This window comes from Marmota marmota, unplaced genomic scaffold (genome assembly GCF_001458135.2).
Source record: "Marmota marmota marmota unplaced genomic scaffold, marMar, whole genome shotgun sequence".
Taxonomy (NCBI): domain Eukaryota; kingdom Metazoa; phylum Chordata; class Mammalia; order Rodentia; family Sciuridae; genus Marmota; species Marmota marmota.
In genome coordinates, this window is record NW_026000196.1 from 9,301,000 (window position 1) to 9,320,861 (window position 19,862).

The 19,862-nt window shown below is 40.4% G+C and overlaps 1 protein-coding gene across 9 annotated transcripts in view; it reads left to right on the plus strand.

Moving 5' to 3' along the window:
• Sv2b (synaptic vesicle glycoprotein 2B) overlaps positions 1 to 19,862 on the plus strand; it is a 249,654-nt gene that overhangs the window by 202,147 nt on the left and 27,645 nt on the right. For all 9 annotated transcript variants that reach the window (XM_048790306.1, XM_048790305.1, XM_015493104.2 and 6 more), the window contains 4 exons: positions 9,630 to 9,810; positions 10,169 to 10,320; positions 15,422 to 15,555; positions 17,134 to 17,223. In XM_048790306.1, the coding sequence (XP_048646263.1) occupies positions 9,630 to 9,810; positions 10,169 to 10,320; positions 15,422 to 15,555; positions 17,134 to 17,223 (557 nt within the window). The remainder of the gene's footprint in view (positions 1 to 9,629; positions 9,811 to 10,168; positions 10,321 to 15,421; positions 15,556 to 17,133; positions 17,224 to 19,862) is intronic.

Consider the following 19,862-nt stretch of genomic DNA (forward strand, 5'->3'; position numbering starts at 1 on the left):
AAAAAATTGAGACAGGTTCTCACTAAGTTGTCCAGGCTGTCCTCAAACTTATGATCTTCCTTCCTCAGCCTCCTGAGTATCTGGAATTACAAGTGTGAGCCACCAGTCCTGGCCCTATAGCTTTTAATCAAACTGTCTCTTATTACCCTCTTGTCCTCACTGAACTTAATTTCAAGGCCCATTATCATAACCACTCTTTGTGTATGCCATCAATTTCCTTGTGCCTTTCTGACTTTGCTGTACTCTCCAAACCTAATTGCACCTAAGTTTTCATCAGTCTGTCCCTGTACCCTATACGTGGTGGCTGGTGAGAAACACACTGTGCTGACTGGCTTCAATAAATTCATTCACTAAGGTCATCCACAAAGGGGGCCCTTTGTGCTGCCAGCCAGCATCCTTCTCTTCCCTGGACCATTCCCTCTCCCATTCTCCTCAATAACTATTTTGTGCATTATCTACTCTCCTCCATTTTCCAGCATCCCATCCCCATCCTCTCACTCAGGATGGTGACCTCAGTTTCTCTTTCACTAAGAACAATAGAAGCAACCAGAAAAGCACATCCTACCTCCACACCTACCTCCCTGATTGCCTCTGTGCTTCCATCTGTCCCTGTGGCCCAGGCGGAGGTATCCTGTCCATTTGCACACCAGGTCTCATTCTCTCTCACCTCCCCGGGACCTCACTTTTTAAGTTCTCACCTTCCACCTTGTCATCAGATTTTCTCTCTGCATGGAACCATTCCCACCTGCACACAATGCAATCCTGACCCCACACATACCTTTCCTATTCTCTTTTTAGCAGAACTCACTGAATCTAATTCCTTAGTTCCCATCTGTACTTGAACCCACTTTGAGGAGGATTTGGTCCCTATCAATTTAGAAACATGCTCTTGGCTAGACAACTTGTGGCCCTCACTTACTCAACCCTGTGGTCAGATCTTAGTCCTCAGCTCTCCTGACCTGTTCACAGCCACTGTAGCCATTGACCACTTCCTTCTTCATGATGTACTTTTTTTTTGCGGGACTTCTAGGCTACCCTTATCTCCTAGCTTCCTGCTGCCTCACTGGCTGCTGGCCATTGTTGAGTTCCCCCCATTTCCCTGACCTTTGAACACTGGAATATTTTGATGCTGGGTCCTTGAATTTCTACTCTGTTGCCACCCACTCCTTTGGGGATCTCATTCAGTCCCAACTTTAAATACCATTCTTCTTTTTGATGTTACCCTTAACATGCATCCATTATCCAGCCACATCTTACCACTTGTACTGCTACCATCCTGGACCAAGTTGTCGATATCACTCACTTGGAATATATGTAACAGCTTCTACCTGGTCTTTGTGATTTCTTTTATTGGATGAAGAGGCTATTGAAGATGGAGGGTTAGGAAAGGCTCTCTGAACTTGGGCTTGAACCTGGGCCAGCTATGCAAAGATCTGAACAATCAGCATTGGCGAATCACTCAACTTGGATTCTTCCATCCATACTGGAAGCTTTACTTCAATATTCTAGTAACTGTGGACAGAAAGGAAAATTCCTAACCTCAGTTTCCTCATCTGTTAAATGAAGATATTAATATTCCTCATAAAGTTGGAATGGCAAACAGAAATTACTGTACATATTATCTAGTAAAGTAACTAGCACATGGCAGAGACTTCCCAGATGCTAGTTCCTTTGTCCTTTCATTTCTCCTCTATACATTTGTTTCTGAATATTTTATGTGACATTTAGGAAAAAATTCCAATTTCCAATAGACTGGGAAAGTTAACCTACTCCCCAAAATTCATTCAGTTGAATGTGTTGGACACATAAAGGATTAGAAAAGTCTAGCATGGTGATTCCAGGTTGTTTTCTACTGGACAACAAGGTAAAGCCAAACGTTTTCTTGTGCCAAGAAATACTTAGCCCTCATAGAAAATGTTTACACAATTGGAGGTCTCCAAGCATCAAAATGTCATATAAATAATTTGCCCAAATCTCAATGCATTTGATTTCATAGGATGTGCAGACAGATATCCTGATGTTCTTCCATGATTTGATATCCAAGTGAGCCTTCCCTAGGGGATTCCCATGATTCCCTTATCACATTTACCGCTTGTGAGCCTGTGAATCCTAGACCCTAATCCAGGAGAGTATCATCTTTCAAGAAGATATATTTTATTAAATAATAAAGAAATGGAAAGGAGTTGTCAGGAATTTTCTGTTAGAAATTGTAAGTAGAATGGAATAGTCTAGTTGGGAGATGCTGATTTTTATCCCTGCAAAGCAAATGTATACAGTCAAATAAATATTTGAGTGGTTGCAGGAAAAGGGATCTCAGAATCCTCCCAGCATAATTAATGCATTTAATGTCTATGTATTCAAGCAAAGAAAGCTAGAAATGGCTTCTTTGTCCTTGGTTAATTGCTGAATAAAGATGATCATCCATGCAGGGGCCTCTTTTTTCACATTATCACTATAAGTCCGTACAATCTGATTGTGTGCCTCCTCCTCCCACTGCCTCTGGTGCAGAGAGGAAATATCTTGTCTGTCTGAGGATAAAATCATCTGGAGCTGGCGATAGGTTTATGATATGTGTGAGCTCTCTGGAAGAAAATCTGGTATTGCATCTCAGGAACCCCAAAGCTGTTGATCCCTTTTCACCTTATGATTCTGTTTCTATTTTGAGCAAATAACCAGAATTGCAGATGAGGATATTATGCACAAAGATGTCCTTTGCTGAGTTACTTATGAAGTGGAAAAAACAGAGTAGGAAACTTCCAATATAGAATGGTCTCAACCAAGTCAATACAGTTTGATTTAAACATATAAATACAAAAATAAAACATGTGGCCTGGGATTGTGGCTCAGTGGTAGAGCACTTGCCTTGCACTTGTGAGGCACTGGGTTCTATCCTCAGCACTACATGAAAAATAAATAAATAAATAAACAAAATAAAGTTATTGTGTTCATCTATAACTAAAAAACATTAAAAACAACAATACACAAACATGCAGGGCTAGGGATATTGCTCAGTTGTTAGAGTGCTTGCCTTCCATGTACAAGGCCCTGGGTTCAATCCCCAGCACCACAACAAACAAACAAAAACAAACAAACATGCTAACAACAGCTGTCCTTCAATGGTGATGTGATGGATAGTTTTTGTTTTACCTTTTATTTGTTTCAGGGATATTTTCAGATTTTTCTATAGTTAATATGAATTTTTATATCATTTATTTGTCTCTTGAACAAATGTTAATGGAGCACCTACTATGTGCTTTGTATGTGCTAAATTCAAGACACAATAAGGAACTCAACTTAGAACTAACACTGTCCCCACCTCCAATAATTGATAGTCAACAGACTTTGATAAGCATTGAACCAATAGATATCTACTAGCAAATAGAGATATATGATATGAAGAGATGGACCAATATATTATGGAAAGAGGAGCAGAGATGACTGAATTTTGTTTGGAACAAGGTTCAGCAAACTATGACCCACAAACCCGTGATCTGCTTTTAGTTTTACATATTTAAAGGGTTGCAAATTTTTAAATTTTTTTTAAATGATCCGCAATAATTGTACATATTTATGGGGTACACTGCGATAATTTGATGTACATACACACTACATAATGGAAATCGGGCTAACTAGCATTTTCATCTCCTTAATCATTGATCATTTTGCTGTGTTGAAAATCTTTGGCATCTTTTCTTCTAGTTCTTTATGAAACAAACAAAATGTTGCTGTGAAATATAGTCACCCTTCAATGCTGTGGAACACTAGAATGTATTCCTCTTCGGTGTGTTTTAGTATAAAGGGTTAGACATTTTATTTATTTTTGGTACCAAGGATTAAACCTTAGGGGTGCTTTAACACTGAGTCACATTCCACCCCATGCTCTTTTTTAAAAAAATTTTTGAGAACAGGGTCTAAGTTGCTGAGTCTGGCCTCAAAATGTGCAATCCTCCTCCTTCAGCCTCCCGAGTTGCTGGGATAATAAGCATGCACCACCTCACCTGACCAGGGCTGTAAATTTTAAAAGAAAAGGTGACAGAGACTATCAGAGGTATACAAAATGATTATTTATGAGTAAAATATTTACTTTCTGGCCCTTTACAGAAAATGTTTGATGGAGGCCCAGTTTCTAACATCAGGGTTGCCTCTCTAAGTGAAGAGAACATTTAACCAGAGGATTTGACAAACACAGAGTTAGAAGGATAATTCCCTGAAAGTTCTGTTAGAGAAAACTTGAAAACTATTTTAGTCAAAGAAAGGTTATTGGAATCTGGCTCCTTCTCCAGGTAGAGAGAAAGGGAAGTCTATTTAAAGGGCATGTTGCTAAAAATAAGTCTCATCTGCTCTTCCCAATCCTCTTTCTTCAGATTCCTGTAATATGTGGCTGGTTTGACTTTAACAGGCCACCATCTTATTTTCACTTTTCTGAGCCACACTACTGATAACAATAGCAGCTCTTATTGACTGTGGATGTACTTGGTGGCAGGCATCCTGCTGAGTACTTCCAACCCCTTCCTCTATGTGATCCTAATGACTCTGCAGAATGCAGGCTGTGGTCTGAGTCTTACAAAGGGCAATGGTGGCCAGGAGAACTGAGTGGGCTGCCTGTGGTTGTGCAGCTGGTGATCCTGGAACCCAGAACCCACCAGACACCATCTGTTTTACAACTGGGCTCTTCCTTTCATTGTTCCCATCAGCACAGGCTCCCCCTTCTTCCAAGGAGGGGTAGTCCTTTTCCTTTGTTGCTTTATCACCAATTAAAAACTTTCCCCAGGGGCTGGAGTTGGAGCTCAGTGATAGAGCACTTTCTTAGCACGTGTGAGGCAGTGGGTTCTATCCTCAGCACCACATAAAAATGAATAAGTTGGGCTGGGGATGTGGCTCAAGCAGTAGCGCGCTCGCCTGGCATGCGTGCGGCCCGGGTTCGATCCTCAGCACCACATACAAAAAAAACAAAGATGTTGTGTCCGCCGAAAACTAAAAAATAAATATTAAAAAAATTCTCTCTCTCTCTCTAAAAAAATGAATAAGTAAAATAAAGGGATTGTGTCCATCTACTAAAATAAAAATATTTTTAAAAACTCTGTAATCCTACCTACTTTGGAGCCTGAGGCAGGAGGATCACAGCTTGGGCAATTTAGTGAGACCCTGTCTCAAAAATAAAAAAGGCTGAGGATGTAGCTTAGTGGTAGTAGAGTCCCCTTGGGCTCAATCTCTAGTACTGCAAAACAAACACAAAGCAAAAACAAAACAATACTAATATATTAAAAGAAAATCTAGGGCTGGTGTTATGGCTCAGTGGTAGAGTGCCCCTAGGAGGAGGAAGAAGAAGAAGAAGAAGGAGAAGGAGAAGGAGAAGGAGAAGAAGAGCTTTTCCCATCTCTCTATACCCTTTCCCTTTGATTTCATCCTCTCTGCTCTGCAAGTTACAACCATAGTTTTTAATTTCCTTAAAAATTCAGTGTATTGGGGACATTTCCCTAATATACCACTCAGCTTGTTGAGCAGAATTGAAGGATGATAGTTCCTAGCTTTCCCCTCATCTGCTTCATGTAATTTTTGATAACTCCATTGCACTCTAATTTTCTAAATTTATTGTCTTAATTTCTTCAGCTAAAGACAGATTTTAAATGAGTTTAATAGCACAGCCATTTCAGAGGCATCGTTAATTTCACATTTTCCTTCCCTGGTGGAAAGACTCATTTTTCTTCCATTCCTTCTTTCCCAGCCTCCAAAGACAGCATTCAAGAAGCTCGCCTTGTTCTCTCTGGTGCCTCTGTGCCTTGGACAGGGAGGTTTGCTAGCAAAACCACTAGGCTCAGAACCAGGAGACCAGGGATCAGTGACAGCAGATATTCATCCACTGTCAAGGTTCTGGGCGAGTCACTGACCTTTCTGGGGCTCAACCTCTTCTTCTGGTAAAGCTGAGGGATTGGATTCCATATCTGATTTCTAATATTTGTTAATCTGCCCCTGTGTCTGGATCAGCCATGGCATGGTTAGGAGACAGAACTCATGCTAGTGACTTTGGAATAAAATATTAATGGGGCAAGAGAAATATTTTTAGAAAGTATCACTAAGAAAGTGAAAGCAGCAAGCAGCTACCACCACTAGGGCTGCAGAAATCATGAGAAGGGATTGGAATTATTATAATTTGGCAGCTCAGAGAAGGTGCCCCAATGAGCGGCAGCTCAGATTGCAGAAGAGGGGCCCCAGCTGGCTGGTGCGGGAGAGGAGGGTGGGGCACACTGTGGCTTCTATTCATTGCATTCAGCTGCTGCCTTGGAAAGGCATTGCTGCTGCCAGGGTGAAGAAGTAATCTCTGCAAGTCTTACCAGGAAAAGAAAGCACAGTTCCTTTCTTCCTCCTCCACCCTTGGAGCCTCTGTCTCATGTCCTATTGGCAGATCCTTGTGGGGAGCAGCAGGCAAAGTCAGAATCTAAAAGGAGGGTCTAGAAGGGTGCTTTTACTTCTCAAACAGAGGTGCTGAAGATTGCCTTACTGGAGTAAAAGAAAAATGAATTTTTATTGGATAATAATGTTTTTCTCCAGGTTGGGGACCAAGGTAGAGCAGGTAGAGATTGGTTCTTAGCCAATCTCTGGACTACACCTTTAATTTTTCCCTTTCTTTCCCTCCAATTTATGGACCTATGCAAGCATCCATTTGTGTACCCACACATGGCATACATCCATACATGGGCGTATTTTTTCTCCTTCTCCTCCTCCTCCTCCTCCTCCTCTTCTTCTTCTTCTTCTTCTTCTTCTTCTTCTTCTTCTTCTTCTTCTTCTTCTTCTCTCTCTCTCTCTCTCTCTCTCTCTCTCTCAGACACATACATACAGAGCCATTTATCATTTTTATGTTATGGCCTCTTTTCTACACTTCAGCCTCAATCCCTCATTGGGTTCTCCCACATGAACTATGCTTTGCTTACACTAGACTATACTAGTAGTTGCCCAAAGGTATCAGGCTTTCTTTGTGCCTTCCTGTCTTTGCACATGCCATCTGCCACTTCCCTGAGTGCACTCCCCCAATAACTGAATGGAAACTTAGGTTTTGTTTTTCCTTCAAGAATAACTCAATGACTCTCTTGGGAGCCTTCCCACATTGAGTGTGATATGTCTAAGTTCCGCTCCTTCTCTGTGTCTTAGTAACAATTGACACATACCTTTATTGGAGCACTTTTTCTCACTTGGTGATAATCATACATTTAATTGTTTATCTCCTTGGAAGAAAGGAAGCCACTTCGCAAGCAGTCCTGAAGTTGAGCAAAGAAAGAAAGAATTAATATGGAGCTGAGAAATCTGACCCATTAGTAGCTATAAAGATCAATAAAGTGTAATAGTTAAAGCATGGAGTTGGTTATTTGAAAAGACAAACAATGTTATTTGTTGACAAATTAGTTCAACTAAGAAAAAGAGAGAAGACTTAAATGAAATCAGAAATGAGAGAGGAGACATTATAAAAAATATGAAAGATCATGAGAGTAATGTGAACAATTTTACAGAAACAAATTGGATAACCCAGAAGAAATGGATGAATTCCCAGAAATATACAATTTGCCAAGTCAGAATCATAAAGAAATAAAAAATTGAAAGACCAAACATGAGTAAGAAGTTTGAGTCTGTATTCAAAGACATCTCAACAAAGAAAAAACCCAGGACCAGATGGCTGCATTGGCAAATTCTACCCAATATTTGAGGAAAAATTAATGCCAATCCTTCTCAAACTCTTTCAAAAAATTGAAGAGGAGGAAACACTTCCAAATTTATTTTACAAGGCCAGCATTACTCTGATACTAAAGCCAGACAAATACACTACAAGGAAAGAAAATTATAAGCCAATATTCCTGATAACATAGATGCAAAAATTCTCAACAAAATACTAGCAAGTCAAATTCAACATCACATTACAAGGATCACACACCATGATCAATTGGGATTTATCCCTGAAATGCAAGGATGGTTCAACAAATGTGTGTCAATAAACACTGTATACCTCATTAACAGAATGAAAAATAAAAATCATAAGATCATCTCAATAGCTGCAGAAAAAGCACAAAATTAAACATCTTTTCATGATTAAAATCTTTCAGAAAATCAGGTATAGAAGGAACGTACCTCAAAATAATGAAGATCATATATAACAAACTCAGGGTTAATATCATATTCGATGGTGAAAAGTTGAAAATCTTTCTTCTAAGATCAAGATCAAGGTGAGAATGCCCATTCTTACCACTTCTGTCAAACACAGTATTGGGATTTCAAGCCAGAGCAATTAGACAAGAAAAAGAAATAAAAATTATCAAAATAAAAAAATAAAAGGAGAATGTAAAATTGATTCTGTTTGCAGATGACATGATCTTACATACAGGAAACTCTTTGACTTCACCCAAAACTGTTAGAACTTATAAACAAATTCATTAAAGTTGCAGGATGGGAAACCAACAGGCAAAGATCAGTATAATTTCTATATACTAACAGTGAATTAACAAATAACTATCTGAAAAAGAAACCAAGAAAACAATGCCATTTATAATATCCTCAAAATTACTTAGGAATAAATTTAACTAAGGAAATGAAAGTTCTATACATTGAGAACTACAAAATATTGAAATACAAAATTCTGAAGAAGAAGCATATAAATGAATTAATGCTGTTAAATTAAAAAGACACCAAATAGACAAAGCAATGTTGAGCTAAAAGAACAAAGCTGAGGACTGAGGGTGTAGCTCAGTGGCAGAGCTCTTGCTCAGCATGCAGAAGGCCCTGGGTTCAATCCCCAGCACTGCAAAACAAAACAAAAAAACAAATCTTATGGCATCAACACTACCTGATTTCAAATATAGTTTGATTACTGTAGTAATCAAAATAGCATAGTATTGACATAAAATATATATAGACCAATGGAACAAATTTATGGTTAATTGCTATATGATCAAATTTGCCAAGAAAACACAACAAAAAGTACAACCTCTTCCAATCAATGGAATTGAGAACACTGGATACCCTCATGCAGAATTAAATTGGACACACCTCGCATTATATTCAAATTATGTTACATTCCCCTAAGAAGTCTAAACATTGATTATAGCTCCCAGAAGCTTCTCTGTGGATGTGTAATATGATAGTTGACCCTGTAGGCAATTGCTCTTTTACACTTGTACCATATCCTTCCTTCCCAACCTTTCCCCTACCCACATTGCCACACTTTACGTTGAAAATTCTCTCTCCTTAAATATCACCCCTAAGGTGAGGACTTTTTTTTGTACAAACATTTTTTCTTGATTCAAAGTAAAATTACAGCCTTTCCCTTATTTGAGAATTAGGCATTTAAAACAATTGTCTTTAAGAGGGGAACATCTGTCTTAGCTGCAGTTCATCTATGTTGGTATGTATACAGTTATTGTATTGGTGAGGTTATTGTTGTTGGACTAACATTTGTAAAAGGTCATATTTGTACAGAAATGTTAATTTTCCATGAATATCTTGTCACATTTCTTTTTTTTTTTTGTGTCTATGATATAGAATTTCTAGGATGGGTAAAAAGGGGCATTGGATTTTCTAAACATCAAATGGTCTCTAATGTCTTATCTTTTCTCTCCATCTTCTCCCTTTCTTTCCCCTTCTTACAGGACTGATAGTCTACCTAGGAATGATGGCGGGGGCCTTCATACTGGGGGGCCTGGCTGATAAGCTAGGAAGGAAGAGAGTCCTCAGCATGTCTCTGGCCATCAATGCCTCCTTCGCCTCCCTCTCCTCCTTTGTGCAGGGATATGGAGCCTTCCTCTTCTGCCGACTCATCTCAGGCATAGGGTATGACTCAGAGACCTTGGGCTGGCCTCTCTGAGACCAAGGGTCTAGGCACTTTGGTACTCTAGCTATGTGTGCTACCTCCAGAAAGCTCTGGATTGTTTGTGATTGACTTTCAAGATACTATATTAAGGTTGAACATTAGAAAAAATAAGGGTTAGGGCTAGCAATTGTAAAGTCAGTGTATAAAGTCAAAAGATTGCTTCCCATAGGTAGAGAGGAACTGCCTGGCTGGTCTGTCACATTCCTGGGTTATTTCACCACAGGGCCTAAGGGTGGGGTCTGAGGAACTTGGTTCCTGTTATGACCATTTTCAGTATATAACTTGATTCTCTCTTTCCTGGCATTTTCCTTTCTGCAGCATTGGAGGCTCTCTGCCGATTGTTTTTGCCTATTTTTCTGAATTCTTATCTCGAGAGAAGCGTGGAGAACATCTCAGTTGGCTGGGCATCTTCTGGATGACTGGGGGCATCTACGCATCTGCCATGGCCTGGAGCATCATTCCACACTATGGTGAGTCATTGGCTTAAAAAATGCCCAGGGGGCCCTGTTTCTATGGTACCTGCACCCAAACAACCTTTCCTGTTCTCAACTTTATTCCCAGTATTCACACAAGGTTCCTATATGTGACTTTGATCTTCCTAAGGAACATATTGTTAATTTCAACACCCATGACTTTTTACACATAGTATACTCTGTCCTCCCTCTTTACCTCTGTTCCTTTTTATCTCCCCTTTTTTATCCTTCTTTTTATCTGAAAGGATTTCACACTTCATGTCCTCCAGCCCTCCTCCCTCCAGGGTTAGGCATTGGTGACCCCATTTTATAGATGACAGATGTAACAAAAGCCAAGCAGCCCTTGTCCAAGGTCATGCCCCTGGCTTAAGGTGGGACGGGGGTTAGGATGCCAAGCCTCCTTCAGGTGCAGGACACTTGCACACTTTCCACTCTGGTATCTGCTGTCATTCTTGTTTGGCTGCACGGTGAAGCAGCCCTTGGAGACAAGGTCATGGTTTTAGCTGGGACAATTTTATTACCCTGGATAGTTGTAAAAACTGTATTCTGTAAATAGAGATCTGCCAACATTAACATTTACGATTGGTTTTCTCAACAGTAAATTAGGGAGGAGGCAGCAGTTTTGAATTTTATTATGAATATAACTGGTCATGCCATCAGCATCCTTCAAAATCATTTTTGGTAAACCATGGATTATGAGTCTCGTCTTTGCCATGATTTAGAATCCTGAGGACCCTTAGCTAACCTTGTCCCTGAAGATAACCAACACTTACCTCCCATTCATTGTTTTATACCTGATCCTCTCAGCTAGGTGTTCTGAGATAATGGCGGCTCAGTTCTATATCTTTTTAGAAAGCTTTTAAAGTGAACAATATCTACTGTATTAGTTTAAGGTGATATTGGGTGCATTACTGCAATAAACTGATAGGCCCTGAAATCCCTGTGGTTTAATACAGTAAAAGTAAAGTCCAACTGGTGTTTCTATCCTGTGGATGGCTCTGCTCCATCAGTAATTCTGGGGCTCACGCTCTGCCATCATGTGATTCCACCTTCTTGGCTCACAAGGTCTCTGGTTTAGGAAGAGAATATGAGCAGTTATATGTTTGTATGTTGGTGTTTTAAAAGTTAGGCCAGGAAGTAGAGCACAGCGTCTCTGCTCATACTCTACTGGCCCCACATTTGTGGTATGACCACATGCTATTGTAATGACAGTGGGAAACAATCTAGCTGTGTGTGCAGAATGTGGGGGAAAGGGGTGTGAGAACATCATGTAGCCCTTGCTATATCTACTATTTGAGAACCTGTTGGGTTTTGTATCAGAAACAGAGAAGAAATATGAACAAGAATAGTGAAATAAAGTTGAAGAATTTCCAGCTAATTCTGGCACTAGGCAGTTCTCTATAATTTTAGGCACATAATTGTATACTCCTAATATCAGGTTCTGCATTCTACCCTTTACTCAAATGTACTGTTTAATTTGCCTTGTGAGAAATTGCCTTTTTTTTTTTTTTGGTTACAATTCTTGACATAACATCACTTCCTCTGTTAACTGCTCCAAATGTGTTAAAACTAAGAAATGATTGCCACCTTTAAATGAAGTGATTGAAAAGCCTTTAGGGGGAGGGGAAAAATTGAATGAAAGTCAAATCAATATAGTGGTGTTATGTGATATGGGACAAGTCACTCCATCTTTTCAGCCTTTGTACCTTCACCTATAAAATAGAGAGGGGGAGAGAAGGGAAAAGAACTAACTGTAGTATCATTATAGGATCATGGAATCACATGTTGGAAGAATGTGAAGTTTCAGCAATTCCTGGGATGCAAAGGAGTGTTGAGAACATTTTCAATATGGTTCCTTCGGGGAAGCAGTAGCTACTCCAGGCTTTCTGTTTGCGTACTGTCCTTGCACAAAGGAAGCACGCCCTCGCCTTCAAGCAATGAGTGAAAGTCTTTGACTTCCCTTCAATTGGATCATGTGCCCATCTCAACCATCAATATACCACAGAGAATGAAGCTCTTGAATGGTTTAGATATAGTTTCTCATCCCTGGAATTGGGGGTGGGGTCAGTCTCATGTCCCGTAGTGGGAAAGGAAGGGCAGGGAGGGTGTTGTGAAGGCAGGCATCAATCCATGGTAGTCACTATAAACTAGAAATTATACTTACTCCAGTATCAAAGTGCCTTATTTCTAAGAAATCATTGAAAGAATTCAGGTTGGATTGAATGAGAGCCCATGGTAGAGGGACTGCATGGTTGCTGGCTGACCACTGCTGTTTTGAGGGCAGAGCTTGTGGTTAAATATTTTACTTCAAGTGGACAGGACGTATCCCTGTTTGTATGCCTTATGAAATCTGTGACTTTGACACTGTATTTGAAAATAGAGGCTTAATCAAATAGCCATTAGCTTGGTGAAAACCTATTTTAGAAATATGGTGGACTAGAATTACAATATAACAAGAGTGATTATTTATTTTAAGCCTCCTTTTACTAGGACCAGATGTTTTTGTCCAGAGGGAACCAGACATGTGATGATATTTCTCAATATGCTTAAGTTATTAATCCTCTAACAAATGCAAGGGTGACTACAAAAAGGAGACTGATGTTTGTGTATAGCTTGTGTAACCCATATAATTGCTTTTGCAAGAATGAATGATGGGAGGTCTTGGCACCAGAAATTTGAGTGACTGACTCATTGAGTGAGAAAATTACGAAACTCAGAATGTTTTCCTGGGATCTCATGGGCATAGCCCAGAAAAAGATAGATATATTATGGAAGATTAATTCTCATTGTAGCCAGCATCACCAGATGTTTGTGAAATCCTGACAGAAAAGTAGGGCAAGCTAAAAGATCAGTGAACAGAACAATCCCTGCCTCCAAATGAATATTGTTCCAAATATTTGGAGGCAGTTCACCATTTAATTTTATTCAATTTAAGGTCCCAAGGATGTGCCTAATGAATGCAATAAATGCAGATTACTGAAGTCACCCTAAAAACCACAGAGGCATGAGGGATAATGGATTTTGGATAATTTACACATATTATCATAAAGAAAAACAATTTCTGAGGCAGAATACTTGATAAGCATACCTGCTTCTGCTCCCTTTCCTGGTTATCCATCTAAGTTTGACTACCATGCAGTTCTAATCAACATTACTTCTAATGATGCTAGAACAGTTTTTGGACATGAGCTGAGAGTGTGTCAATATTGCTATGGTTTTTATCTTCCTCTTTCTAGTGTTACTCCCAGGAGAATGGAAAGGCTTTTTAATTAAAATTAAAACAAATAAACAAAGCCCTGTGAGATGAAAAGCAACCAAGCTGTGCAAAATCTGATTGTGTTGGATGGGGTGTGTTCTCTGTTGCTGGGGCCAAATATGCTTGAGTGGCCACAGTCCCACATTTTGCTACCTGGTTTCTTTCTTCTTAGTCCTTTAATTGTGCAGAGTAGGAAATACCCGCAGGAGCAGCCCATATTGTTTAGGAGTAAACTGTGGCAAACAAGTAGAAGCCCCAGGGGGAGCCAATGAAAATTCAAGAGGTAAGCTTCCCCCACTGGAATAAGTCAGAAAGTATAGTTTTAAGTAAAAGAACTAGAACTTATATATCCAAATAATTATTACCTTCTAAAATTTAGGAATGGATGTATTTATGTAGTTTTGATTTACAAAAATACTTTTTGAATTGTCTTTGGAGATGCGTTGAGTGGGATCATTTTACTTTATAATCTCAGCCTTTTCTTTATAAAAAAATTCTTTTGCTGATCTTTGCTGAAGTTCATCCATTTTGTCTATTTTATTCAACATCTTTGACACTAAATGTCATTCAGCTATTTTGAAAACGGCAGTTGAATTTTCATGGGTTGCTAGGGGGTTTGCTCTTAGCAAATTTGTGGAAATACTATTACCTGCCTTCTACAGTTGGGAAAACCCATCATTATCATTTGGTGTGATAAACTCAGGATCTGAACTCTGATCTAAATGGTTGTAAAAGTCCAGGGTCTTCCTATTGTGTTATGGCTCCTCAGAAAAGAAAAGTTAGCTACCCATGAGGTATTAAAAAATAATGCTTGAAAATAACTTCTGAATATGAATTTCAGCAATACTTTGTAGAATGATAGTTGCTTTCCCTTTTCAGTGCTGGTGAACTTTATTTGAGTGAATCAGTCCACTTTATTATAAAAAGTGTATATACATATATATTACAGTGTTTTTAAAAGTGTGGTACCTAATTCTTTGCATTGAAATCACCTGGAGCTGGTATTGCCTTTTTAAAAATTATATATATATATATACACACACACACACACTCAAACAAATATATATATGTTTACATACGAATATTATAAATATATATACGTACATATATATTTGTAGAATGGACACAATTACAATTTTATTTATTTTTATGTGGTGCTGAGGATTGAACCCAGTGCCTCACCTGTGCTCTACCACTGAGCTACAGCCCCAGCCCTGGCATTACCTTTTGACATGGGTGAGAGGCATCCTTAAACCCTGGCCACATTAAGTCCTCTTTGGTCTTCCAATAAAATGAGGGGTTCCTTGGGCCTTGACTTCCTGCTTCTGATCAGATCATGCCATGGACAATCAGGATCCAGCCTTTCCACTGAATTCAAGGAATCAAGGCAAGAGTGTCCCCTCTTATCATGGTGATGTGTCCCTACATGTTGGCACGGGGCCCCTGTTCAGCAGAGGAGCTGGAGGAGAAAGAGAAGTTCTTCTGGCAAAAGTGGATGTAATTCTGGGCCCAGCCATCTTGTCAAAGCAGGTGGATAGAACATCTTTTATGTAAATTCTTTCACTTGAAATTAAGCACCCATATAGAAATATGGGGTTTTGTACTCTTATCCAAGGCTTTGTAAATGTCAGGCCATCTAGACCTAGGGATTTGTCCAAATGCAGAGGATTCCCAGGTTCTATCCCAGAATTAGGACTCATAAACTTTGGGGGTGCCGCTGGGGAGGTGGCATGTTAACCAGCTGCCCGGCCATACTGTGGTACCCTCAAGATGAGAGCTGGTGCTTCTGAGTTCAGTCTTCTGCAGTGGAAAGACTGCTGGAAATCCTCTGCTTCTTTACAGGCTGGGGGTTCAGCATGGGGACCAATTACCACTTCCACAGCTGGAGGGTATTTGTCATTGTGTGCGCTCTGCCTTGCACGGTGTCCATGGTGGCCCTGAAGTTCATGCCAGAGAGCCCCAGGTTTCTGCTAGAGGTGAGTCTGTGCTTCCTCATGGCACAAAAGCCACATCCTTGCTTCTTTCAGCCCTGGTTCTACTCCTTTCCTCAGTACATGCTGCAAACCTACCCATGTCGGCCAACATTAGCCCGTAACTGACAGTGGCTTCCCTCCTGTTGGTGATGGGGCATGCTGTGGGTTCATAGCCCATGGATACTTCAGGGCCCAGGAGGTCATGAAGTGCAGCTCAGGAGCCCTTTCTGAGGCTGGGCAGTGGTAAAGGGGCAGCTCCTGAGCTGTCCGGTGGTGCCCACTCCCCGTACAAGTCATGGTGAGGAGGCTCTTTAAAGCTGTGTGCTGTTTTTCCTATGTTGCTGCAGTGAACTCCGTGGGAAACCTCTTCACTGCTCCCAGGGCCTTCAGGACTCTTAGCTATGCAGGCCCCTCCCCACTGGAAAACTACCCTTTGGTCCTGAGAGATGACTGTAGGAGTCTTCCAAGTTTGGGGGGATTCTTTGTGCTTGCAGTGGTCAGATAGAGCAGGAGCTGTCAAAGGGGCAGAAGGACTCTGAGGCTTCCACAGAACAAGTCCTTTTATCTGCCTGCTTCTGGAGCTTTCTGCACAGTGATCCTCCACACTGAATTTCCTCCTGCCTCCCGTTGATCAGGCAGATGCAGTGGGGAATCATCTTGAAATTCACCCTTTCTTATGTGTTTGTTTTTTGGGGGCAGCTATAATAAAATGCCACAAATGGAATGACTTAAAATAACAAACTTATGTCACAGATCTGGAAGCACAAGGTGCCAAATCAGGGTATCTGTAGGGGCAGGCTCTCTCTGAAATCTGCAAGGGAGCATCCTTCCAGATTCTAGTGGTCTACAGGCAATTTTGCTGTCCCTTGGTCTGTGGCTGCATCTCTGAAATTATAGCCTTTGTCACCACATGGCATTCTCCCTGTGTGTCTCTTGTCTTTACATGACTTTTTTTTTAAAGATTTTTTTGTAGTTGCAGATGGACAGAATGCCTTTATTTTTTTATTTTTATGTGATGTTGAGGATTGAACCCAGTGCCTCACACATGATGCTAGGCAAGTGCTCTACCACTGAGCCACAGCCTCAGTCCCTTCACGTGACTTTTTCTTATAAGGGTACCAGTTACTTTGGGTTAGCAGCCCACTTGCTCCTGGATGGTCTCGTCTTAACTAATCACATCTGCAGAAACCCTCTTTGCAAATGAGGCCACATTCTGAGGTACTGGGGATGAGGACTGCAACCCATAACATGCAGCTTCTTTGATTTATCTACTCAGTGAGGAACATGGTTCCTACCTCTTGGTCTAGTCAATGTTATAAAAAACTGCAAGTATTACTCCTAGTAGGTGATGATGGTAATAATACCAGGGATCTGCACCTTGAAGCACAACTTTATTCTCTTCCAAGACGGGCCGGGAATGGAAACTTGTCCTAGTCTTTTCCAAGTTCTACCTAGTATAAAAAGTCAGTGTGCAGTCCCTCTGATCCAGGACTCAGTACCCTCTATTACCCTCTATATACCTAATAAACAGAAAGCGTATTCACCGATGGATTTTCTTGTCTCTTTCCTTGGCTTTACCAGATGGGCAAACATGATGAAGCCTGGATGATTCTTAAGCAGGTCCATGACACCAACATGAGGGCCAAGGGGACCCCAGAGAAGGTGTTCACGGTGAGTGTGCAGTTCCTGAGCCAACAAGGGGGTCACACTGCTTCTGTGAGGTTTGCTCATGACTAAAAATAATTTTATTATACAAGCACATAACTGAAATTTGTCAAAAGAAAAAAACCCCTGATAGTCCTGTCACTTTGTCGTAATTATTCTTTATATTTTAATAGTATCTTTCTAGGTTTTTCCCTGGGTAGTGTTGTTTAAAAAAAAAAGATAATAACAAAAACTAGCTCTATTTGTGTGGTTGTAAGCATACATGTGCATATTTACATATGCATAGTTAGCAGCGCTCATAAGCATTTTATATGTTGCCTCATAGTATTCATAACGCTCATCTTAATGCATGTTAATGTTAGGAACGTTAGCACGATTTTCCTGAATGTCCCTAAAATGTTCGAGTTTTATTTACCCTTTTAATTACCTTGTTTCTGCAAATGTTATTGCAACGAAACTTCACAGGCACATAGTTCTCCCTTTCATTTTCTGAGTTTGCTTTCTAAGAGTAGATTCCTAGAAAGAAAATGACCGGTTCATAGTGCATGGGTATTTTTATAGCTTGTGAGTTATATCTCCAAGTTATATCCATTGGGTTTATGCAACTCTATGGTGCCACCAGAAACAGGGTATCCATTTCTCTACACCTTTACCAGCATTGGTCATTAGCCAGTGTTGTTTCTTGCTAAGATGTCGTGTTGCAGAGATGCTGTGCTCCTGCCTGCTATGCTCTGTGCTCTGTGGCCAACCACAAGGAATGCCTGTGCCAGGCAGCTCTGTGCACCTGTTCCTGTAGTTTCCTTTAAGCCCTACTTCAAACCTCTTTCCTCAGGAAGCCTTCCTGGATGAACTCCCACCTACTTCTGATTCAATGCTTTTGATTCTTTGGCTTCCATAATTTAAGTCTAGATTAAAATGTTTGTCCTTGCTTAAAACTCCTGATTCTCAGGTGGAATCCCAGGATGGCTAAGCATCTGCATCCGGAGCCAGGCAGTGTGGGTCCAAATCTTGGTTGGTTTTAATATTTTTTAGTTGTGTGGCCTTTGGCAAAGCACTCTCTGTACTTGTTTCATCATTGGGAAAAGCAAGAAAATAGTATCTGTAAACATGTAAAATAGTATCTGTCAACAATAGTATCTGTAAAAAAATGTTATTATTAAAAAGGTTATGAATGTTTTTCATAAATTAATTCAAGTTATAAACTATTAAAAATTGCTTGAAGGCATATTTTCCCAATTCCAGTGCTCCTAAAATATCTAAAATATGGGATTAATAGTTTTATCACAAATATTATTAAGATGTAGAATTAACAGAAATACCCCAAATGAAAGATGTTAATGGCTCTCCCAGACTTCCATCCCCCACTCCTCCCTCTCAGTGATGGATTTTACATAATACCACAGCTGGGCTCCAGGTCACTGGGGGCTGGCCATACTTGGCTCATTCCTGCATCCTCCCACTGCCACCCCATCTCCCAGCCTGGGGAAGTCCAAAGTTTCTCTCCAAGCTCCTGATTATTCCTGGGAGATGTTTCCCTGGTCATTCATTTCTGCCTCCAGCCTCTGAGTCCACATCAGCTGGATTGATTTTGCATCATATCAACTGGGTATAAAACACAGACAGACAGACAGACACACATGCGCACACACACACCCCACTACCACCACCCACACCAAGCATCTGTGAATTTAATAGCCTTACTGAGAATTTAAGGATAACAGAAATTACAACAGAGGACACAGTCTTCTTCACCCCATCCTCTCTCTTCCTTTAATTTTTTTTGGGGTGGGGGTCTCCCCTTTCCTTCCCCTTGCTCTCTTTTTCCTTGTGGATTCAAGCAACTTCTCCTAGCGCATGACTATAGTTGCTGGTCCTTCAAGTATGAGCCCATCTCTCTGATATTCCTTTTACCTCAAGAAGTACACTAGCAGTTTTATTCCACGAATGGTCTCTCCTAAGAGGGGTTCTGATAGAAAGTCCTGTCTGCCCCATTTTGCATGTTTACCCTTATCTTTCCCCTGTGAACTAGTGGCTCTTCCTGTCTCTCATCTTACCCTTAGTCCCCTGGTATGGCAGCTACTCCATAGCAGAATACTCCCAGGGCCTTCTGCTTTTTGCTTCTGGAAGGACCCCTTCTAAACCAAACCAGCTCAGCTTGCCCTCCTGGAAACTCCTTATTAGAGAAGCGATCCTGTATTCTCTCTTGGCAACTTCTTCTAATGTCTTAAGAGATAAACTTTAGCATGTTGAAATCTTAAAGAGTTTATTTGAGCAGAATGTGATTTTTGAACTGGGCAGATCCAACCCAGAAGTGGTTTGGAGCTCCACGGGAGGAGCAAGGAGAAAAGCTATCACAGGTGAACTTGGAAGCAGATTAATTGAAGCTTGAGCAATTGCTTTATTTATTTGGACCTTCCTGGTGGGAAATTCGAGATAATGTAACTAAAGTCAGTTGAGTGCCTGTCATTGGCAGAGCTTAAGTATAATTTTCTCTTAAATTCTGAGTTAGGTTCAGTTTGCTTGTGTTGGAGCCCAGAGCATTAGCACTGCCTAATCCTAATGGCCTCCGATTTAATTATGTTAGCAAATATAAGCAGCCTAAGGTTGAAGCATGAGATCTTAGCCTGCAAATCAATAAAACTCCA